General features: G+C 44.7%; 1 protein-coding gene across 1 annotated transcript in view; it reads right to left on the reverse strand.

Moving 5' to 3' along the window:
* Positions 1–12774, reverse strand: part of pmepa1 (prostate transmembrane protein, androgen induced 1) — a 76793-nt gene extending 64019 nt beyond the window's left edge. Inside the window, exon 1 of the mRNA XM_041888794.2 lies at positions 12426–12774. Coding sequence (XP_041744728.1) covers positions 12426–12531 — 106 coding nt within the window. The 5' untranslated portion in view covers positions 12532–12774. The remainder of the gene's footprint in view (positions 1–12425) is intronic.
* Between the last annotated feature and the right edge of the window lie 12830 nt (positions 12775–25604).

Genomic DNA, 25604 nt, shown 5'->3' on the forward strand with positions numbered 1-25604 from the left:
TAATGTATTCTCAAAGAATTTGGTGATGGGTTTTTCTCCCCGTTCGGATACATTTGTCATTGATGTTGTTCTGACCACTAGATAGTTAATTGACCACAGCTGAAGTTGGGTACTACCCAGATTATGCCATTAAGTTTGACTTGGTTCTTGGGAAACCTATAGATGAGAATACAATGGTAAATGTGCGAGCCTCTAATTTTCTACTTTGCTTCTATGATGATGAGTACTGGATTGGAATTGTGGATGATGTGAATGATGAAAACTTTGATGTAAAGCTGAAATTCATGCATCCAAGTAATCCAGAAAAGTCACTTTCTTGGCCAAACAGAGAGGACACACGTTATGTCCCAAATACAAGCATCATCTGCACCATTAAGGCACCAACCACTGCAACTGGTCGCCAAAATCATTTGGGATTTGGCGACATCACTGCAACAGAAGATGCATTGAAGACAGAAAAGAAAGAAGAAATGAAAGAATGAAATTAATAAGAAATAGTCCAGTTTTTTTTTGTTTTCATATGATTTGTCTTTGAGATGTATTTGGACAAATACATTCTCCCAACTTTAACTCTTCATTATACATGTATAATTCATAAAAATGTAAAGATTACGTTTTGAATTAACATTGAGGGGGAGGGGACTCTTTACACTTTTTTCACCTAACAGCAGGATCAGGACCATCTAGTGGTCAGAAACTGATAATATCAAGTTGTGTGATGGGACATAGACCTAACAACTTCAATGACTAATTTCTATGAACAGGGGAAAAATAAACATCACCAAATTCACTGAGAATACATTACATAGGTTGAATAAACAATTATCCAAGCCGCAGCGTCATACTACTTGTCAAACATAGAGAACTGTTACTGTATACTTGCTGTTGGGGTGGGCTTGGTATGGGGTCTGGGAGGTCTGTGGCTGGATTTTGACCATTTATTTTGATTCCTCACGTCTTAATCATTGTTAAGAAGATGTTTGGTCGAAATCGGAGGTTGGGTACTATATTTGCTGAATATTATATGAATCCTATTAATTGAAATGGCCAATTTGGGTGCAATCAATTCATTTCTCAGAGGACAAATTGTCTTTCAACAAAATAATGTTGCAGGAATGCTTATCTTATCTGTTTCTAACTACAGAAACCATTTCAGAACAATCTGAGATGGTGGGTGTCATAGCTTGCTAAAATTACATGGAATTACCCAAAAGGCTATTGAAATGCTCTTTGCCGTCTTGCGCATGTCAAAACAAACTCTGAACCAACTATATTAATTTGGGGACAGGTCGAAACATTATTAAACATTCAAGGACATTTAGCTAGCTAGCTTGCTGTTACTAGCTATTTTGTCCTGGGATATAAACATTGGGTTGTTATTTTACCTGAAATGTACAAGGTCCTTTTTTCTTTTGCTGGATCTTTGTAGAATTTTGACCCATTTTCAGTCACACAAAATCGTGTGTTCTCTACTCCGACAATTCATCCACAGATAAAAGGGGAAACATAGTTTGTTTCTAGTAATCTCCTCGTTCAGTCTTCTTCTTCTGTGGATTTTATATGGCGGTTGGCAACCAACTTTACGGTGCATTACTGCAACCAACTGGACTGGAGTGTGGCCCTTGTTCAACTTTCAATCACCCACATGGGTATATGCTCCTAAATACCATTGAGGAGATTGGAGAGGCGGGACTTGCAGCGCATCAAGCATCTAAAATAGAACTAAGTTCTATTTTAGCGCCTGGCTACGCAGACGATCGTTGACACACGAGCAGTTTGGATGAAATGATTGAATAACATGTATGTGTACATTTATTTTGCACGCACACAAGGAGACAGGTGTGGTCAGCATGTCAGAGTTTCCTTCACCAGTGAGCTCGGCACAGACACAGCTGAAGGCTATTTACGCAAGGGATAAGAAGTAATCAGGTAGGCCTATTTTATGACATTTCCATTGGATCAGAACATTACATTTTTCCCTTTCACGCCGATTGGTATATCAAAAGGGAAAGAACTGGAAAGATTTTTCAAATACATTGAGGAACTATTGTCAATTTCAACAGATATAAAAACAGACTTGTTTGCTTGCTTTTTGAGGTGAAGAAAACATTACTTTTAGAAGCTCCAGAGCTCATTAGTGCGTTAAGCCAATCAGAAATACTATCAGATCCCCAAATGGGCACATTTATAGGCCTACATTTGTGTGCAGGACAGGTAGCCTTTAGGCCTACTTCTATGCGTAATCAAGTGCGGGTCCTTACTTTATATTGACAGGAGCGCTCCAAACAAAAGACAATGACTAAATTGACCAAACTTGTAAATGGAATGAAATAAACCAAAACATGTTTCTCACAAGTGTAGCATTGGTTGTGCGCTCTGCAAATAACGTGTCAACTTAACGGTAAATGTACTACTGGTAAAATATATAATGGCGAATTGATAGACACCAACAATCAAATGCAAACAATTCACACAATGAAGTTATGAAACAATGAATGTGCACAAATTGGCAGGAGAGAGTGGATTCTGGAGAGAGACGTGCATTGTGCATCTTAGCAATACTCCTCTTCTTGGACTACGTCATCCATGTGGCCTCCGCAATGGATTAGTTCACTGAGATGGGCCTGCCATAAAAATATATATATTTGCTACTGCTCGACAAAAAAAGATCTCTGTCGACCAATAGCCTATTGACCAAATAATCGACCAGTCGACTAATTGGGGTCAGCCCTACGTTGAACATGCACGTACGTACACACAATCAAAAATACAAACAAATAAACAAACAAGGAAAATGACATGAACACATGCACAAACAAACATAATACACTCTAATATCCTCTCTTTCTCTCTGTTACTCTTTTCCCAGAACTGAATAACCCAAATAAATTCTAACTTCCAAAAAAAGTATCCAGTCTGGCATTCTAGCCAGCTCAGACAACAAAGGACACGCATGTTAGTGCCTATCCCCTAGGGCTGGGGGCAAGGGAGCAGGGGTAGAGGGAGGGGGTGGGAGGGTTGGTGGCTGGATGGGAATGGAGCCCGGGACTAGACTGATAAAAACTGAAGGGGGTGGGGAGATAAATAAAGCATTATACAGCATTATACAGCTCGGAGCTCGATCTGCTCGTGCACCCTTATTCCCTGTACTGTACACGGGCAAGTCCCCACAGGGGCCCGATGGGACCCACAGATAGAGCCGTAGGGGGAAAACTTAAGGGAGTTGAAGGAGAATCTGATAGGCTTGATAAGTAGGGTGAGTGAGTGAGTAAGGTCTGCAGTCAGGACTCCCTTTGTGATTTTCCCCCTGTGTTGCTGGCAGGTTTTGCCAGGTCTTGTGACTTCCACCTAATTTCCAATGCAAATGGATGCCGGTTGGCTAGCTAGCTCGCGCACAGCCGGTGTGTCAGAGCAGACGAGCGAGGACTTCAAAGGGCAGAGGCCTGTGTTTTTTCAATGACTGGGCAGTGAGTGGTACTGATGAGATCATCGGCTTTGGCTGCGGCCTAGCTCGGTAACCCATGGAGATGGGGGTAGGTGGCTGGGTGGGTGGGTGGGGAGGGTGTACACATAGGATTATGGAGAGTGACTAATATAATCTTACCCTGCAATTACTGTACATGCAGGATCCGGGGAGGGAGGGCGTAAATTTGAAGGTATGAGCAAATAGTAGACTCCCAAAGTTACATTCCTTCAACCTGTGTCAGAGATCTTGCCTCCTGGTAACGGTTATGATATAATATAGAAATGAGGGTTTGATAAAAAATGGTTTCACATGAGCAATCACACACGCTCTGGAATGAAATGATGCAACACTCTTACTTTCACCCTGGCCTACAAGTTCAGAAAGTACAGTAGCTCCCCATTCCACATCTCCGTTTTTGAAGTGTTTTCGTCCATTTCATGACCACTGAACATGACCCTGATGTTGCTTCATTAGGGTAAATTATAATTAAACCCAATGTAACCAGAATAGGTCACTTTTGACTGGCTCCTAATGGGGGAAAAAATATTCGTCCATTTCCAAAAGAACAACATGTGTAGAAGGCTTAAGAACTAATGGTAGACTTTAACAGGTGACTGGCCACCTCAAAATATTTCAATACAACCGCTTTATTTTCATTGAAGTAATTGTGTTGGATTAACGGTTCATTTTATCCAATTCTAAAATAATCTTAAAGGAAACACTGAATGGCATAATCAACCAACCAGCATAATGTTTGGACCTGACTGAAGAAGAATGGAAAAAGGAGAGTAACACAGTGTGGGAAAAAGTGAGAGAGAGAAAGAAGAGTGAAGGAGGGAGGGAGTTACTGGACAAAACCTGTATCCTGTCCAGAGGAATATTCCTCATGTTTCCTTTTAATTAGTAGCAGATTTGATTCTCCGTTTTCTTGGGTATGAGGAGAGGAGGGGTTGGGGTGGGGGGGTGGGCATGTTAGCTAGACTTTCCTGGGTGGTCCGTCTTGTCACTGCCTTGGCCAGTTTTATGCCGGCCAGACGGTTACACATCATAATCGTTTGTTCTCCAAAACAAGTAAATAGGAGGTGCTATTCCAATAAACATAAGAAGGTGGGGATTGTGTTAGCAGTACTGAAAAGAAGGTGCCTCATAGTTCTGAGATAACGCTTAGGATGACCATAGCCTCAGTATTCTATTTCTCACACAATGGCTGTATCCTATTTAGTAAATGTTTAGTGTAGCCAATGCAAGAATAAAAAGTTGTGCAGTATGCAAAAATGTGTCATAAATGGGGTATGCCTTGAATGACAGGATGTCATACTTAATTTGGCCTTTTCATGTAGTAGGAATTCACTGTAAACTATTCAGGAAGGGAATCACCCTTTTTTAGACCCACAATTCAATGCAACCAGAAAAGGGGACAGCTGTATGAGGAAAAAGTGAACAAATGGTGGTCGATAAGAAGATGGAGCAATAGAACATTTCCTTAATATGTATGAACAGTAGTATGTTGGCCTAGTGCGTACCTGTACTGTGTAGGAGCTTACTGCATACATTTATACTTACAGTATTTTCTAAATACTTTTAGTATGAGAATTCCGACACAGCCATTGGGGTGACGTTCCCCACGAGACACTGAAATGTAGTATTTCCCCAGCATTTAAGAGATTTACAGCATGACAAGAAATACACCAAAATAAACCTTGTGGTCTCCAAAAACAGAGCGTGATGAAGGACAGTCTTTGTTCCTCACCCAAGAAGAAAGAGCAGAATAGATTTGAAATTAAAATCACCTCAACCTCTAAGCTGCCGCACTCTGATTCCAGCACGTCAGCTAAGCTGCAGATGTGCTCTGTTCTTTGCTGTGCTCCGTTCTCTAAAGAATGACAGTCACCTGAAATTCAGACCTATGAGAGCTAGTCAGACAGACCCCTCTCCTTACCAACGAAAAGAGAGCAGAGAAACAAGAGAATGCATGAACAAACACCTCTTTGGGAGAGTATGGGCTCCTGTGCAGATTGCTCAACTGAAGGCCTGCTAAGACAGGGACAGAGAGAGAGAGAATAGTGTCGAAGCGGAACATTCCGTGGTTGGGTATGTTCCCTGACACCTGTTTTCCCACCTGTCTTCAGAGCGAGGATGCAGGAAAATTAAGTTGCGTGCCAGACTCCCAGCCTGGCTCACAGGTGTATGTGTGTGTGTGTGTGTGTGTGTGTGTGTGTGTGTGTGTGTGTATGTGTGTGTGTGTGTGTATGTATGTAGGTGTACTGTGTTTATTCCCCTTTCACAATAAAAGCCCTTGCTCTTAAAAACAGTATACAACCCTAACTGAAAATGGAATTACAAGGCCTATTGAAAAATTATATTATTTAGCGACAAACGATTAGGCCTATCTTGACTGCACTGGATCCCTCCTTTCTTCAAACTTTTGTGCGAATAGCAAGAATATGGACAGAACCCACAACGTATCATATTATTCGTTATCTAATGATACAATTGATTGAGAAATTAATTCCCCATGGAAATTAGTGAGAACCATCCCTTGCCCAAGGCCCTTCCTTGTTTCCAATCCTTTGGAGCATTTAAGGTTGAATTAATGTCTGTAAGCCTCATTAGCTTTGGCGAGACTGACTGCTCTGTTGGGTTCACACCCCCAAGGCATTTTTTGACGTATACACCAAACTGCTATTAGTTAGTTGGTTGTAGAGCAGTGTTTACTGTGGCTTACACCCCGGATAGCATTGACATGCCTATTAGATTGTTTTCACATTGACAATAGCAAACTGACATTTTCGAGCGGTATCGATTCTCGAGAGACAATACTGTTGTATCAACTTGCTAAATTATAACGTCTCGAGCGCTACTTCCGGTGGTTGCGCACAACACTCTCCCAACAGCTGCCCCCCCTCCGAGCAGGGCAGTGTATTGTCTCGTTGAGCTCAACATTCCTACAGTATAAATGGTAATAGCAGAGCAATGTTTTTGAAACAGCTGAAATGTATAGACATTTTTCTTATATCTAAGACTTGTTTTATTGAGTTTTTACCTGAAATTGCAGTAACAGCCTGTTACATTCTGAAATGGTCACTGTAGCTGCAACCTGCCGGCTGCACTGAGCCACGTAAATCTATGGAAGCCCATTTCCATCCACCATTTGTTTTTTATGTAAGTAAAAAATGTGAGATAGTAGATCACACAAATAGAATATGTTTTAATTTCTAACATTATGTGGTGATTTCAGAGGTTGCACCACAGGTGCACCTGAGTTTTTCCTGATCTGGTAGGCTAACCTAACTAGGTAAAACTCTGGGTATTACATATAAATAAATCAGCTGTAAAACGGTTTTATACGGCTTATTTATGGGACCAGATTTTTTCTAATCAGGTCATATGGTTTTAAAAAATATATATATATATCCTGGAAAAACTCTTGGCCATAGGGAGGATGAAAAAAAAAATCCTGTTGAACAAATCATGAGGCGAATCAGTCAAAATAACAGTACTTGTCCCTCTTTTCAACACTTTTGTATAAAAAAAAATTATTAAATCAAATGAAAAGTGCTGGGGCAAATAGAGCAGTTGTAATGGAGTCTTTTTGTAGGCACTTATGGAGGCTAACTCCGCCATGGCTCGTTGTACAAAGGCTATTTTTTTTTTTTTTTGGATTAACACCTAAAATAAGGTCTGTAGTAAACCAAGGTTTAGATCTTATACATTTTGTTTTATGAGAATCGCATCAGCTAATATTACTGTTAGTGAATTTTGAAGCATTTATGTAATCAAAACAAGTAAAAAGGTTGCAGCCGGGAACAAACAATATACCATCCTTGCATTTTCGTTCGAGCTGGGAAGTAGAAAGATCACTAAGCGTAGACTAATTTGCGTGGTAGACATAGTGACGTGAAAAAAGTTATGATTAATGTTGTAGTTCCATTTCTCTGACAGTTAGCGACTCATTAGCAACAGACATATTTTGAGCACATGAAGGCTTCATAATTCATAAAAGTAATGTTAACTGACTAATATTTTCTCAAAGAACAAAACGTATAAGATCTCCTAAGCCTGTGTTAACCTCAGACATTATTTTTGGCGTATACCCCAAAACTTCATTCCTTTCCCCCGAAGGAATGCTCAACGAACCAGAGGTAGAAAATGTTAACTCATTTCCATTTGTTTTTTAGGACTACAAGCTGGCAAGCTCATTACCCGTTTGCCGGCGGCCCTGCTATGCTGATTTCTACAACGTGGACAGATGGAAATTGCCACACAATGCTACAAATTAAGAAACATAACATATATGTATGATCTATACAGTGGGGGAAAAAAGTATTTAGTCAGCCACCAATTGTGCAAGTTCTCCCACTTAAAAAGATGAGAGAGGCCTGTAATTTTCATCATAGGTACACGTCAACTATGACAGACAAATTGAGAAAAGAATTTCCAGAAAATCACATTGTAGGATTTTTTATAAACTTATTTGCAAATTATGGTGGAAAATAAGTATTTGGTCACCTACAAACAAGAAAGATTTCTGGCTCTCACAGACCTGTAACTTCTTCTTTAAGAGGCTCCTCTGTCGTCCACTCGTTACCTGTATTAATGGCACCTGTTTGAACTTGTTATCAGTATAAAAGACACCTGTCCACAACCTCAAACAGTCACACTCCACTATGGCCAAGACCAAAGAGCTGTCAAAGGACACCAGAAACAAAATCTTCCCACCATCAGTCTTCCCACCAGGCTGGGAAGACTGAATCTGCAATAGGTAAGCAGCTTGGTTTGAAGAAATCAACTGTGGGAGCAATTATTAGGAAATGGAAGACATACAAGACCACTGATAATCTCCCTCGATCTGGGGCTCCACGCAAGATCTCACCCCGTGGGGTCAAAATGATCACAAGAACGGTGAGCAAAAATCCCAGAACCACACGGGGGGACCTAGTGAATGACCTGCAGAGAGCTGGGACCAAAGTAACAAAGCTTACCATCAGTAACACACTACGCCGCCAGGAACTCAAATCCTGCAGTGCCAGACGTGTCCCCCTGCTTAAGCCAGTACATGTCCAGGCCCGTCTGAAGTTTGCTAGAGTGCATTTGGATGATCCAGAAGAGGATTGGGAGAATGTCATATGGTCAGATGAAACAAAAATAGAACTTTTTGATAAAAACTCAACTCGTCGTGTTTGGAGGACAAAGAATGCTGAGTTGCATCCAAAGAACACCATACCTACTGTGAAGCATGGGGGTGGAAACATCATGCTTTGGGGCTGTTTTTTCTGCAAAGGGACCAGGACGACTGATCCGTGTAAAGGAAAGAATGAATGGGGCCATGTATCGTGAGATTTTGAGTGAAAACCTCCTTCCATCAGCAAGGGCATTGAAGATGAAACGTGGCTGGGTCTTTCAGCATGACAATGATCCCAAACACACCGCCCGGGCAACGAAGGAGTGGCTTCGTAAGAAGCATTTCAAAGGTCCTGGAGTGGCCTAGTCAGTCTCCAGATCTCAACCCCATAGAAAATCTTTGGAGGGAGTTGAAAGTCCGTGTTGCCCAGCGACAGCCCCAAAACATCACTGCTCTAGAGGAGATCTGCATGGAGGAATGGGCCAAAATACCAGCAACAGTGTGTGAAAACCTTGTGAAGACTTACAGAAAACGTTTGACCTGTGTCATTGCCAACAAAGGGTATATAACAAAGTATTGAGAAACTTTTGTTATTGACCAAATACTTATTTTCCACCATAATTTGCTAATAAATTCATTAAAAATCCTTCAATGTGATTTTCTGGAGAAAAAAAATCTCATTTTGTCTGTCATAGTTGACGTGTACCTATGATGAAAATTACAGGCCTCTCTCATCTTTTTAAGTGGGAGAACTTGCACAATTGGTGGCTGACTAAATACTTTTCTTCCCCAATGTATGTATTTTATTTTTGGGTGGTGGTAATGGGCTTCCATATAAAACAGCTCAACATCTCAACTCCCCAGTGAATTATACCCAAGTTCAGTCACAATTTGCTTTTACCACATATAGCCTAATGATTTGTATGATATTGATAAAAATGAAGCATGGTTGGTTGTAATGTTGTAAGGTAGTTCTACTGTACTTTTATATTCGTATTAGAGGGGCAATCTTTCATTTTGATATGCTAACCTTACTTGATGACATGTTAGCTTTAGCTAGCAGTAACTCTGTGCTTTTGTCTTGATGCTAAAATGTGTGTACTGACAAAAAGTGTCTTCACGTGCTTGTGAATTGTTGCATTATTCAAGAGAGTAATATGGTTTTGTTGCAATAATTAAGAATGTAATATGGTAGATGCATGAAGAGTTGATTGCTTAAAGTTAGCTAGTAGCTAGCTATGTGAATAGTTTACAATGCTTAGCCTCCTGGCTAGTGGCTACGGTGACATTTACAGTACTTTTGAGCTGCAACGCAAGAACGTATACCGAACCCTCTCTCGGCTCGTGACATTCCCGTCGCTAATGTGAATTGAAAAGTGTATGTACATATTATGTAAATAGAAATTTCGCCCCGATAACTCCATTCAGTTAACTTTTTGGGGGACAGAGAGAAACAGATTAAAAGAAAACCTAATCCTTTGCCCTTCCTGTTTGTATAATGGGAGAGTATCGAATTACGATTAATTACAGTATAACTCTCGCTATCTCGAGCAGAGTGAAGTCCTTTCTGATTCCTCTTGGAGTCTGTCTTTAAAGCCCTTTCTGGGAAGGAACCAGAGCCTCGACAGAATCAAACGATCATCAACAGGAATTTGTCACACATCAAGAAACACAAGACAGCCCTCTAGTCTGGGCAGAGCAAAATAGCCATAGAAGGTCACAGTTTTTATCCATTTTATATCAATGACGTTATTTAGGCTAGATAACTTGGTATAGTGCATGAAACGCTCTTTTCCACCAGTGTTTATTATCATTGCATCGAATAAATAGGGTACATTTTACATTTGAGTAATTTAGCAGATGCTCTTCTCCAGAGGTACTTACGGGAGCTATTATGGTTAAATGCCTTGCTCAAGGGCACAGCGACAGTTTTTCACGTAGTCGTCTGGCCTGCTCGGGGATTCGAACCAGCGATCTTTCGGTAATGGCCCAACGCTCTTAACCGCTTAAAGGCTACCTGCCATGTAATTGTTAAGCAGTATTTGGAAGCTTAGAAATATACAGCTTCACTGAAGAAATTAGGGAAAACAGGAGAGTGTGTACTCAATAAGTGCATTGTATAATGTTGTGACAAATACCATCTGAGATTGAGAGGAAAAGTGTGGGTTGTTGAATTCCTTTCATTTCTGTCATCCCATGTAGAACTGTAAATTCTATTGGCTTTCTGCTCTTTAGAACACCAGACAGCACCAAATCGAAGCTTGAGATGAGCTCCCACCACCACCCACACAGTCAGATAAGCGTTGAAATTGATTTCAACATATTCTTTTAAATGCTCAGAGAAATAGAGAAAGACAGAGCATTCCCAAATAGGCTGAGTTTTTGAGTAACAGAGGCAAACAGAGTGAATAACCTAATTCTGGCAGTGGTATTTTCATTTTCCATTTATCTGATTTTGAAGCTTGGTCATCCACCACGTCTCATTCTTTCGGGAGGCTGTCTAGACAAAACGCAGTGGATCCCAATGTATTTGTTTCTGATCATGGAAACACTTTCAGACATGCACCTTTTACACTTCATCTTCAGTCAAGACTGCCCTACCGCAGAAAAACAAAGCACTTCAGACAGGATACAAGAAGGTGATTTTATCATGGGGGAACAAAGATCAGTTCACATTCAAAATTCCATATTTGCCACAAAAAAAATGTTGGGGCTCTTTCCTGGCTGAAAATATTTTTGTCTGGAAAAGAGGAGACTGTATGCAGGAGACATGAGCTCACAGTCCATTACTTTGAGGAATTCAATATGTCCAGATCAGTCCCTAAGATATCCAGACCAGCTGTCTCTTTTGGGAAACTCTCTTATCAAACCAGGGAGCATCTCTCTCTTTTTTTATCCCCTCCATCTCTAGACAAAACATCATGCAGTTATTGCAGGCAGAGCTTTGCACAACTGTCATTAGAGGAAATTCCTCTTTACTCCTAAATGAGTTTGTGACTATGTCGAATCTCTATTAGAACTGAATGACATTTCCGAGTGGATTTAGAAGAGACGCTAATTGTATTCGTATAGTTAATGTCTAATAATCTCCCCTCTACTCTAATTGCACAATTTCATAAATAAATAAACATATTACTACTTGTAACCCTATGTATTGTGTTTTATTAATTCATTTTGAATCCCTGATAGAATAATCAATCTACTGATTTAAATATGCAAAATGTTACTTTTTGTGACAAAGAAAGCCTCTCACGCCACCACTAAAGATTTGGCCCACTGTCTGCATGGTATAATCAAGATTTAGGTTTAAAAGCTCACTCCAATAATCAGAATGAATGAATTTGCTTTCATTGCCCATATACATACACAATACATGTACAAGGTTTTTTATTATAAAATGTCTTCACTGAGCCACCTTTTATGGAAGTATAATTTACCTTATTTAGGGCCAATTACTGGAAATCAGAGATAGCCAGACGTCTGGCCTGCACAAGAGTCAACTTTGTTATGACGACCAGATAAGCTTTCATTTCATCATGTCAAACCATGGTAGACAGTCTAGACCTTTTTTAGTTGACAAAAATCCCAAAGACAAAAAGTAGCTGGGACATGTTATGGCTGAGAAACGTTGCATATAAAAACCGGGCAGTCAGCCAGACATTTTGCTGAATTGAACGCAGAAAGAGCTTGGATAGATAGCTAAGCTAGCTAGCCTACCAGCCACGCAATGGAAGTCGGCGCGACCTAACAGAGAGCTTGGTTGACAAGCTTGGTCATTCGAAGTGGGAAAGAAAAGTACAGAAAAGTAGCAGCTTGAATATAACAAAAAGTACTTACTGATCTCCATGCTTTGGAATGAAGTCGAGCGTTTGCAGTTACATGTACAGGATACATTGGTCTGGATGGCCGCTGTACCGTTTATTAGACCCATGAAGTTGAACATTTAAATCTGGAAATGTAGGAGAAAAACGTATCGAAGATCTCTCTCCAGTTCACTTCTCAAGCGCGCGCGGCGGGGCACAATTCACATAAAAACGATATTTTCTTTCTTGGTAAAGTCTTTGCGGGTGGAAGTCAGGGGTCTAGGGTCACAGTTGCCTTCGTCCTCCCCCCCCTCCCCGGGCCGCAGCCTGCAGTCGGTACTCCAGTATCCCCGATGTTTGTGAACAGCCTGTGCTACTTTGTATCCGTCTGTCTGACGGGCTTCTGAGCTCACCTCACTCAAGTCCAAGTCCGCTGAGCTCCTCTTGGGGCGGGGCTTAGAGGCAGACAAGATTACGTCAATACCAGACTTGAACTGGCAAGAGTGACAGGATGTCTGGCCAATCGAATCGCAGAGTCTGAATGTCAACACAGTTTATTGTAGCCAATCTGCATGGGAAGCTGCATGTTAGATTCAGACAGTAATATATTTTGTTTTGGAAAATAAAATCAAACTGAAACACCAGTCATACACTGATTTATTTTATGTATTAAAATAATTACAGTGTTCAAAAAGAGTAGTAACTTGAACTGTTTCAAGCATATATACTGCACATGGGTGGGCTTACTGGGCTATAATTAAAATGTTCTTGCATTTAATATTATCTAACTCAGTAAGTTTTGATCAAAATTTCCCACAGCCTCATTTGCTTATTGTCTACGCTGAAGCCAATAGATTAGTGCCACCTTCCTGTGGTTGTAACGATGACATAACAATGTCTTGAAAACCGCATAACAGTTCAGTGACCCAGAGAAATAATAGCTTCTTCTATGACTGAATATATATAATAACCTATTTGAATTGCTACAATGTACATACATATCAGAATATCATTGCAGATCATTTTATTTTTGGAAAAAACATGTCTGTAATAGGTTGCAGGCCTTGTAGGCCTACTTGCTCAAGTTAAATCTGAAGCGTTACTTTAGACTAGAGGGACAGCTGCCCTCCAATGGACAAATATGGAAATACAAGGCAAGTTCGAATGAAAAATTGTAGTATGATGCACTTGATCCTTTATATGGATTTAAATGAAATGTGTAACATTTTGACTGCGGACAAAATACACATGGGGTGTATTCACTAGGAACCAAACGTAAGCAAACAGGCCGAAACGGGGAGGGACTAACCTGAACTTGTCAAATAAGACAAAAAATTGTTTTGTTGCAAAATGTTTTCCGTTGCAAAACGTTGTGCTACGGTTTGCAATGGTGTGCCCTACTGAATACACCCCAGCCCAGGGTCTGACACAATGGAACTCATCCAAAAAGCAGCATGGCCATGTCTTGGTCGTATACTATTTCCTAATTAATGTATCTGTATTGCAATGCAATGGATGTCAAACCATCTCTGTCATGCCTTATTTACACACGCAACATATTTGCACATGTAGTATAAACAACCATTATCTTTTCTCTTTAAGGCCAGTAAGACCACAAGTCATGTCAATGTTGCTTCATATTTTGTGACAAGGAGAGCTTGCTTCAACCGACATCAAATAAAGCATTGCATAATGCATTAAAATAGCTATTTAGGGTGCCATTTGGGATGCAGCCTTGTTTATATATAGCATATGGCACACGATGTCTAGACAATTTCAATACTTCCTCCAAACCCTGCTATTAAGTACAATGTTTAATTTGTAGGTTTGGTGAAATGGTCCACTGGCTTCCAGCAGTTACATTTTGTAGGATGTTACATTTCAAGAACCCTCCCCCAAATGCCTGTAGAAGCAGAAGATCGCCTTCACATTGTGGATTTCAAAGTGCGAGTAGCGCAAGTGATGGCCTAAACAAGGAAGTGAGTTTGGGAAATCGGCAATCAAAATAAAAGTTATATGACAGCAACCACATTATTTTTAGAGAGCCCAACTGATTCTGAGTTCAGGCATATATAGTTCATATGTGAAAACAATTTCTTAGATGCATACTTTCTGATTTCCCGAACTCAGAATCAATTGGGCTCTCCAAAAAGAATATGGTCGCTGTCATATAAAAATTATTTTGATTGTCGATTTTCAGAATTTGTTCAAAGTCCAATCTAATACAGCTGTAGGAGGTGCTCTCTCTCTCCCACCTCGATTTTAACCCATGACGCTTTCAAGTCCCACTTTGTTGCACAATGTTTCCAGGCTCTAGGCCTACAGTGCATTCAGAAAGTATTCAGAACCCTTGACATTTTCAACATTTTGTTTCGTTACAGCCTTATTCTAAAATTGATTAAATTAATTTTTCCCTCTTCAATCTACACATAATACCCCATAATGACAAAGCGAAAACAGGTTTTTAGATTTTTTTTGCAAATGTATTTAAAAACAAAACAGAAATACCTTATTTACATAAGTATTCAGACCCTTTGCTATGAGACTCGAAATTGAGCTCAGATGCATTCTGTTTCCATTATCATCCTTGAGATGTTTCTACAACTTGATTGCAGTCCACCTGTGGTAAATTCAATTGATTGGACATGATTTGGAAAGGCACACACCTGTCTATGTAAGGTCCCATAGTTGATAGAGCAAAAACCAACCCATAAGGTCTAAGGAATTGTCTGTAGAGCGCCGAGACAGGATTGTGTCGAGGTACAGATCTGGGGATGGGTACCAAAACATTTCTGCAGCATTGAAGGTCCCCAAGAACAGAGTGGCCTCCATCATTCTTAAATTAAAAAAGTTTGGAACCACCAAGACTCTTCCTAGAGCAGGCCGCCCGGCCAAACTGAGCAATCAGGTGAGAAGGGCCTTGGTCAGGGAGGTGACCAAGAACCCGATAGTCACTCTGACAGAGCTCCAGAGTTCCTCTGTGGAGATGGGAGAACCTTCCAAAAGGACAACCATCTCTGCAGCACTCCACCAATCAGGCCTTTATGGTAGAGTGGCCAGACGGAAGCCACTCCTCAGTAAAAGGCACATGACAGCCCGCTTGGAGTTTGCCAAAAGGCAACTAAAGGACTCTCAGACCATGAGAAACAAGATTCTCTGGTCTGATGAAACCAAGATTGAACTCTTTGGCCTGAATGCCAAGGGTCATGTCTGGAGGAAACATGGCACAATCCCTATGGTGAAGCATGGTGGTGGCAGCATCATGCTGTGGGGATGTTTTTCAGCGGCAGGGACTGGGAGAATAGTCAGGATCGAGGGAAAGATGAACAGAGCAAAGTGATCCTTGATGAAAACCTGCTCCAGAGCGCTCAGGACCTCAGACTGGGCGAAGGTTCACCTTCCAACAGGACAACGACCCTAAGCACACAGCCAAGACAACGCAGGAGTGGCTTCGCGACAAGTCTCTTAATGTCCTTGAGTGGCCCAGCCAGAGCCCGGTCTTGAACCTGATCTAACATCTCTGGAGAGACCTGAAAATAGCTGTGCATTGACGCTCCCCATCCAACCTGACAGAGCTTTAGAGGATCTGCAGAAAATAATGGGAGAAAATCCCCAAATACAGGTGTGCCAAGCTTGTAGTGTCATACCCAAGAAGACTCGAGGCTGTAATTGCTGCCAAAGGTGCTTCATTTAAAGGGTCTGAATACTTATGTAAATGTAATATTTACAATTTTTTATTTTTAATACCTTTGCAAAAATTTCTAAAAACCTGTTTTTGCTTTGTCATTATGGGGGTGTAGATTGATGAGGAGGGGAAAAAACAATTTAATCCATTTTGGAATAAGGCTGTAAAGTAACAAAATGTGGAAAACGTGAAGGGGTCTGAATACTTTCCGAATGCACTGTATATAGCAATTGAGCCTGGGGACGAGGTTATGTTCGCCACTGTTTTCCGACTGGGTAATAGTAGTTTCTCCTCTGATGTCAACAAACACAGCAAAGACGGCATACATCTACATATTTTGATATGGTTTTAATCTGCGACCAGATTACATTTCCCGGCCATCCTCACACTGTTGCTCCTACTTCACAGTTTGCACCTATGGATCTCTGCCTAAGCAGTGCCTCACCTGGGACAGTTTTAGAGATTCCTGTTTTTCTAAAGTCAAAAGACTGCAATAGCCACAAGTCTGTTGACATCCAAGGCAGCCATGACTGCAATTATTTAACATAGAAGTTTACTTCAAATGGAGAAGACTTTGTTAATAACATCTATTAAATCATATGAAATGATGTCATTCAAATAAGTTGACTCACCCACATAAGTATACCTGGATGCACATGTATGAACTTTGAAACATGGTTTTCTTTGTTTGGGCTAATGGCTATGGCTAATGACTTCTATCTGAGCACATGGCACGTGGTAATTGTCTGCAATTCACACCTCCCAGTATAGATGGTGATAATTATCATAACGCTCGGTGCTCGGCCCCTCTTTTCCACCAAACATTCCTTTGTTCTTTGAGCAGCATTGCTGCGTCAGCCAGGCGGGGGAGAGCAAATACGGCGCTGCTCAATTCACGGCCATTTCGCCGACGCAGGCAGTATCTCCACTTCTGTCTGTGGCATAATTATTTTTGACAGCTTGGAAAACAATTTTGTCTATGAAACCTGCGTTAACAGAAAGGAATTCACCATTGGTTGATGTGTCGTCTTGCCTGAGTGCCGAATGGGCAGCAGAATTCGCCCATAGACCTCGACAAAGCTAGTGTGTGTATAACATCCTGGGTTCTATTTTAACAAACCTAATGCAATGGTAAATCTTAGCACTGGCGATAGCGTTATAGGTTCAGGGTGTGTCAGAAATATTTTTTCTAGTTTCACAACTGGAATTTTGGGCGCAGTAGCTGGTGGTGGCGCGAAAGGGCTGGGTTTTGATGAAAAAACTAGTTGTGGGTGTGTCGATACTTGGCCCCTCACTGGACAATCAGAACGATTAGTTACCGGAGTGTAACTCCAGTTCTATGAGTGGAGCGGAGCCCCATAGGGGAGCTCTGCTCCTAGTGGTTTACCCTCTGCCCTAAGGCAGCAGCAGCCTGAGACAAAATTATGCACACACCTACAGCCAATAGGAGTACAGGTGTCCCTATAAGAGGGGATGCCTCCCCTCAATCAGCCTCCCGAGATATTTTTCTTCAGCGAGACTAGAGAGGGTCGGCAGGGCCTTAAGTCCTATGGGGGCTCCGCTCCACTCATAGAACTGGAGTTACACTCCGGTAACTAATCGTTCTATATCGTGGAGCTCTGCCCCTAGGGGAGCTCTGCTCCTAGTGGTTTAAGGCGGAGCGTAGCGCTCCAAAATGTACTCCCTGCCGAGCCTAACACTTCCAATCGAAACGAGAAAGTCAGGCCTAGCAATGGCTGCAACCGAGTCCCGCAGTACTGCAACTAAAAACCCCTACGGGCGTCACAATATACCGCTTCCTCGGTTAAAAGACCCGCCCCACCTAGTCCAATGGCAATGCCAATGACTAGTGGGCAGATCACCAGAATAGAAGCCATACTAATCTGTACTAGCAGATAGATGTGCCTCAATATCCTGTGAAAACACTACCGACCACTAATGGAATGACACCAAGTGTCACTCTACATTGTAAACGCGGTAGACCGCCTCACTCACTCAATGGAATCCCAGAGATTAGTGGACAGGAACAAAAACATGAGATACTAACTGAACAAGCAGATAGATGACCTCACATTCTGTTAATCAACGCATGCCTCTACTGTACTGACCCTGTCAGTCAGGATTCATGCCACAAAATATGTTTTCTTATCCAAAGCGGACCTGATGGAAACCCTGTCCATAGTCCTGCTTTTCCCTCTCTTCCTAGCTCAAGATCTCCCTTCAGCTATGCTGAGTACAGACCGAGCCAAAGAGTTAGAAAACACATCTGTCAAAAACACGTCTTCCTAACCAAAGCGGACCTGATGGAAACCTGTGTCCACAGTCCTGCTTCTCCTCTTTTTCTTGCTCAAGATCTCCCTTCAGCCACGCTGAGTACAGATCGAGCCAGAGAATTAGAAGACATATCTAAGAGATAGAAACGGATAAATGGAGACGGCGTCGACCAAGATGCTGCTCTACAGATATCCTCTACTCCTGTTCCTCTGAAAAGGGCAGTAGAAGCCGCTACTCCACGAGTGGAGTGAGCTCTGATACCCTGAGGCAATTGCCGCCCTGCTGCCTCATAAGCTGTCTCAATGCCTTCACAAAGCCAGTGAGACAACCTCTGTTTTGAAAGTGGTCTACCTAGTGCAGCCGCACCGTGACACACAAACAACTGAGGCGATGACCTAATCGCTGCTGTGCGCTCGACGTAACACGCCAAAGCGCGTACCGGGCACAGGCGATGGAGCTTTTCCTCACTCCTCTCTCTATGAGGAGGAGGAGAAAAAGCACACAGCTCCACGGTCTGTGACCTATATGAACTCTTAATAACCTTCGGCACAAATGCCGGGTTAGGACGTAACACTGCTCTGCTCAGTTCACCATTGATGGCCAAGCAGTCAGGTCTCGTCGAAAGAGCACACAAATCACTGACCCGCTTAGCTGTAGTCAAAGCGAGCAACAGTGCTGTCTTTATAGACAGCATCTTGAGGGGTATTTGATTCAATGGCTCGAACGGCGACTTACATAGCGCTTCGAGTACCAAAGCCAAATCCCACTGAGGAAGCGTGACTCTAGGTGTTGGCCTAAGTCGCCGCGTTCCTAATAGGAAGCGTTTCACTAGAGGGTGGCTAAAGACATTGTCTCTGCCAAAACCCTCATGACAAGCTGAAATCGCTGCTGCAAACACTCTAATCGTGGCAGGCGATTTTTGCTTATCAAACATGAGCTGTAGAAAAGAGAGAATACTCTCCACCTGACAGCTCATGGGGTCTACACCTTGTGTGACACACCATCGTGAAAACACGTTCCATCTACTGGCATACATCTTAGAAGTGGAACTGGCACGTGAACCCTGTATGGTCCTGATCACTGCATCAGATAACCCACGGCGCTCTAGCCTGTCCCTCTCAGCAGCCAGGCCTTCAGTGGTTGGCCGATTATGGGCAATTTCCCTATCGTGCCAGCCGCCTGAGACAACGCGTCCCGTCGATGTGGAATTGGCCAAGGTGGCGCAATCAACATCTGACTCATCTCCGCAAACCAAGGGAGCCCCCGGGCGATCGGGCGCTATCAGTATCACTGACAGCCCCCTGACCTCACCCTGGCTAGCAGTGGGAGAATGCAGGACAGCGGAGGGAATGCATACAGGAGAACTCTCGGCCACGGTTGGTGCGCAAGGCGTCCCTTCCCAGTGGCGGTTCGTCCCTGTTCCCTCAGAGAGAACCACAGAGGACATTGCGCGTTCACACGTGACGCGAATAGGTCCACCTCGGCTCTCCCGAATTGTTCCCAAATCTGGAGAACAATGTCCGGATGCAGACACCACTCGTCGTCTCGAGGACCCCCTCTTGACATGAGGTCTGCTCCTACATTCAAGTAGCCCGGAATGTGTGCTGCTCTCAATGAGCGAAGGTGCTCGTGAGCCCACAGCCACAATTCCTCTGCCGCCCGATGGAGAGCAGGAGACCTGACTCCTCCCTGGCGATTTATGTGGGCTTCTGTGGTCCGGTTGTCTGACCAGACCAGCACATCGCGACCCCGAAGGGTAGACGCGAAGTGGGTCAGAACCAGTCGAACCGTTTCCAACTCCAGGAGGTTGATGTGACGACCTGATTGAGGCCACACACCTCCTATCGCTTGTGTCTGACATGTCCCTCCCCATCCCGTTAGGGACGCATCCGTGAATACTGGGATGTGAGAGGACACCTTTCCTATCGGGACTCCGTGCGTGAGAACGCGCGAGTTTCTCCAATAGTTTAGGTCTGCACTGAGCGAGAGGGGAACCACCACCAACCGATGACGTTGACGCAATGGGTCTAGTCTTAGTTGGGCGAACCATCGCTGCATCCTGCACATATGCAGGAGTCCCAGCGGAACCACAGAGTGGGCTGACGACATGAGACCCAAAAGTGACATGATCGACAGCGCCGTCACCGTGTGATTCGGACGACACTTCCTTAGGGCTAGCAACAAGGCTACCCTTCGGGGTCCGAAATTCGAGCCCTCATCCTCACAGTGTCTAGCTGTATCCCCAGGTAGACAATCTGATGAGTGGGCCAGGGCGCGCTCTTTTTCCAATTCACAGCAAACCCCAGACTTGTGAGATGCATCACTGTCTGTGTTGTGTGAGTGATCGCCAGCTCTGCTGACGGGCGCGAAACCAGTAGGTCATCCAGGTAGGCTAGTAGCCGTATTCCCTGACGACGCTAAACGGTTCCAATGCCGCCTCCACACACTTGGAAAATGTGCGAGGTGCCAGGGTGTACCCAAATGGCATCCTCGTGTATTCGTACGCCACCCCTTGAAAGGCGAACCGCAGAAACTTCCTGTGACGCGGCTGAACCGGCACATGAAAGTACGCGTCCTTTAGGTCTATGCTCGTACAAAAGTCCCCTCTCTGGACACATTCCAGCAGACGTTTTGTCGTTAGCATTCGGAAGGGCCGTTTGGTTATGCTCTTGTTGAGAATGCGTAAATCCAAAATCGGCCTCACTCCCCCGTCTTTTTGGGCACTAGGAAATAAGGCGAATATAGCCCTTTGTTCCTTTGCTCCCCGGGGAACTACTGTCACCGCCTCCTTCGCCAAAAGTTCCGTAATCTCTGTCATGAGAGCGGCCACTTTGTCTGGCCTTTTCATCACCGTCTCCACCACTCCCTGAACGGGGGTGGGGTCCGTGGGAATTGGAGAGCATAACCCTTCTGCAACATCTGTTCTAGCCAGCGTGAGAGGGTGCAGCTTCTTCGCCACTGCCAGCAATGCAGAGAAAGTGGCTGGGCGCGAAGCTGTGGTGCATCCAGTAGGAAGGACCTGTATTCCTCTATGGCCCTACCGCCACTGTTCCCCAACATTGAAGTGGTGGAACAGCCCAAGGTGGGCCTCCCGTGAAAGGGAGAGGAACTATCAATGCGTTCTGAGAAAGAAAGAGGAGTAGGGACGTCGGTTAAACCCGTAACCGCCGTATTCCTGCCCTCCTTGAACGCATCGCGGGTCTGAATTGCGCTGACCGAGGCCACAGCCTGCGGCAGGGCACCATCCCCCAGCAAGCGATTGTGTCATCTTAGGTGACTGCAATTAAGCTATCAGAGCCCCTTCACTACAGTACTCCTAGAAGTCTGTAGTATGAGGTCTCTATGAGGTATAACAAGGCGGCGCCTTGATACCTTCTTAACTTTCACCTTCTGTGTGTGTTCAACTCTGCACCCCCTGGTGGGTGATTCACGCTCAGTGTGGTGAGTACTGGCTCGTTCTGTCAGGGGAGCTGATACTTTGGTTATACCCATAACGCTAGTAATCCTGCCCTCCGTGAACGTAGCATGGGTCTGAATCGCATTAACCGAGACCTTGGTCTGCGATAATGCGCCGTCCCCAGATAGCTGCTGTGTTACAATGCCTGGGGCGCCGATACTCTGGGCACCTTGGTGACCGCGGTAATCGGGCCCTCCGTGACCGCAGCATGGGTCTGGCTCGTACTAGTGGAGACCTTAGTCTGTGCTAGTGCGCCATCCCAAATAGCGGCTGCGTCCTCATGTCAGAATCTGACCGGGACTGCTGCCTTCTATGTAAAGCACTTCTTATACGTGAAGTGTGATGTGACGACCTGATTGAGGTCTTCTGGATACCTACTCTTAGTGCCTGTTCAGCAACGCACCCTCGGTGGGCTGAACGGCTCTTAGAGTGGTAAGGAAGAGAGGGTGAGATTTGAACGCTCTCGGACGTATTATGGAAAAGAGGCTATTTTTTGACAAAGTCAGGTGGAGCCAACTCTTTATTAAACACATCAACAAAGGCATTTACATCAACACCCATCCCTTCAACCGAAGGGTGGGGGGGAACAGTGGGCACGTTCGACACCATCGATGCGTCCTCCATCCTCTCCCCGCGTCCCGTCACGCACGCCTCCTCTTGCCTCCCTTGGAGGGCCAGGTCGGCGTCCTCGTCACCTCCCTCGCCGGCTGTAGTGGGGCTACCGTAGCTGCTGGGAGGGCCGGGCCCGTTCCCTTGCTGCTCGTGGCCGCCGGATGACGCCGACACGCCGCCTCGTCGTAGACCCCGGTCTACTTAGAGGGAGGAGGTAGATGGCCTTTGGGGAGGAGGGGGCCGAGTCGTCCCTGCCAACGGCAGGTGCTTGGCCAACTGCTTCTTCTCCTCCTCTAACTTAGAAAAACGCTCCGTCGCTTTCTTTGACAGCGACCCCAAAGAGGCCGTCGTCAGAGAGGGGGACGTTCAAGAGAGACGTCCTGTCTGCCTCTTTCATGGATGTCAATGACAACCAGAGGTGTCGTTCCCCGACCACCGAAGTGTCCATGGACCTCCCCGCGCAGACTGCGGACGCCTGTGTCAGGTGGAGTATAGCGCCAGAAATTCTGGACGCCTCCTCCACCTCCTCCGGTGCCAGCTCTGTCTTACCCGTGGTTAAACGGGACAGAGAGGCCGCCAAGAGGGCAATGTTGTTAGCTGCTGCTACAGCTTGGGCTCCCAACCCAAAGGACTTCTCTAACAGCGACGCTGTGAGTCGGTCCTTCTGGGATGGCAACGTGGCCTTCTTGGAAGAGGGCCCAGGGCTCGAACCCGGCACGAGATACGCCGGGTTCGCTGACCCTGAAACCTTCCTTCCACTCTCGTGAATGGGAGATACGCTTTTACAGGCGAACGCGCCGCTAAAGGTGCCTCCCACGAGCCCTCAACGTACCTAGCCAAAGAAGGCATGGCAGGAGCCACTGGCTCTGCCGCCTTCCTTGGCCTGGAATAAGGACCGCCCTCCATCATACCAACCTCCGGTGCGGAGGGAAGAGGGGGCAGCCTTATTACCAGCCGTTGAGCAGCTCTCTCAATGAGACCCGGAAAATCCGATCTCAGAGAGGCTGCAGCGAAAGAGAGAGCTTCTGATCTCTCAGAGCTCGTATCCCCTTCGCTATAGGGACTACAAGCCCTCTCGCTCTCCAAAGGAAAGGGGGGCTTGAAAGTATGAGGGACGGGGTCCGACTGTTCCATTGGAATGCCAGACCCCTCCTCAAAGTCCCTATCTTCCCCAGAGTCTGCGCCGTCGGACGACGCCTCTGAAGCAGAGGCTAGTATCGACAGCACATCCTCAAGGGGGATGTCCTCCTGAAAAACGCCTAACGCTGCTTCCTCTCCTTTAAAGAAAGGAGGGCGCAGGAGGCGCAATCGAGGGACTGCAGACGCCTTCCTTGGCATGCTGGGATCCCAAACACACGAAACATAGGTCGTGGTGGTCACGGCCGCCATGGAAGTGCATCTGCACTGAGCTCTGAAAAGAGCTTTTGGGGGTGGAAAATCTCCCGGTGTGCTCATTTAGACGACGTTGATGACTGGAATATCAACGGCGTTTTTCGTCCTGAGTCTTCGTGGCTTCGTCTCTTCTTGGCTCTTCAGTCTAGTCATCCAGTCGCTGAAGAAAAAGGGAGGCTGATTGAGGGGAGGCATCCCCTCTTATAGGGACACCTGTACTCCTATTGGCTGTAGGTGTGTGCATAATTTTGTCTCAGGCTGCTGCTGCCTTAGGGCAGAGGGTAAACCACTAGGAGCAGAGCTCCCCTATGGGGCGGAGCTCCACGATATAGAACGTGCTCCATGGCTAAACATGTTGTTGCTTCAAGTTGTGTACTTACGGTCTTTTAGGTATTGCGTTGTCATCAAATCCAATTCCAATGTTAGTCGGTTATAGCCTAGTTCGTTAAATAGGCTGCCCCATATTTGCTAAATATATTGAACATGTTTGCAGTCCACATTGTTCTAATTGCATTGCTTCAATATGGAAATACATTGTTAAACATAGCCTATAGAATTCGCACTGATATAAAGGCTTACTGTAAATTGCAGTCTGGACATGGACATGACAAAAAGTCAATAAGCAAGATTATATTTACTAGGCTGATAAGGCCTAAAGATAAAGTGTATAATTTTTTATGAAATTCTAGTAAAAACATAACAAAAACTTGTTTTAAATAGGCTGTCTAAATACAGTTACAGGCGCCATAATTTATCCCCCTGGGCGTATAATACAAAACAAGGCAACTTAGACTATGGAGGGTTTTACGCACATCCAAACTTTTCATGGGAGCGGATAAAGATCAAATATAAAGAGAATGGGGGAATGTCCACTCACCGTTATACTCCTCGCAAATGTAATGTTTTATAAACATCATGGAACCATCTTACAGATCATATTTGCACTTTTCCAGAAATAGCAGACGAAATTGCATTGCGATCGAGCTATGTACGTTCTCACCATGCAGGGAGGACAGCTCATAATAATCTCTGGAATGGAGTAAATGGAATGGTATCAAACACATGGAAACCATGGAAACCACGTGTTTGATGTGTTCGAAACCATTCCATTTATTCCACTCCACCCATTACTATTGTAATGTATATGCAGGGAGTCAGGAAGCAGGTGCAGAAGGTGAGTTTAATAAGAAGAAACATGTAGATAATCAAAACAGGAGTAGCATACTGAACGTAAACAAAACCAATACTGCCTGAAGACTGAGGCTACAGAGGGCTAGTCCAGGTGTGCGTAACAATGGGGAGCAGGTTTGCAAAATGATGGTTGCCAGGTGTGCATAATGTGGGTTGCCAGGACCGATGGTTAGTAGACCGGCGACGTCGAGCGCCGGAGTGGGAGAGCGGGAGTAGGCATGACAGAACCCCCTCCTGACGCACGGCTCCAGCCGCAGGACGACGGCGGCCTGGGGGACGGCCCTGAGGGTGAGGAGCGGGCAGGTCCAGACGGCGGAGGTGGAAATCCCGGATGATGTTGGGATCCAGGATGTCGTCCACCGGGACCCAACAGCGCTCCTCTGGACCGTACCCCTCCCAGTCCACCAGGTACTGGAGCCGACCCCCACGACGTCAGGAGTCCAGGAGGGCCCTGACGGCAAAGGCGTGGCTCCCATCGATGTCCAGGGGAGGTGGAGGGGTGCCGCGGGGGACGGCACCAGCCTGGGGACCAGGAACCACCGGCCTGAGGAGGGAAACATGAAAAGAGGGTGAGATTCGGTAGTTAGTGGGGAGTTGTAATC

The sequence above is a fragment of the Coregonus clupeaformis genome, chromosome 10 (genome assembly GCF_020615455.1).
Source record: "Coregonus clupeaformis isolate EN_2021a chromosome 10, ASM2061545v1, whole genome shotgun sequence".
Lineage (NCBI taxonomy): Eukaryota > Metazoa > Chordata > Actinopteri > Salmoniformes > Salmonidae > Coregonus > Coregonus clupeaformis.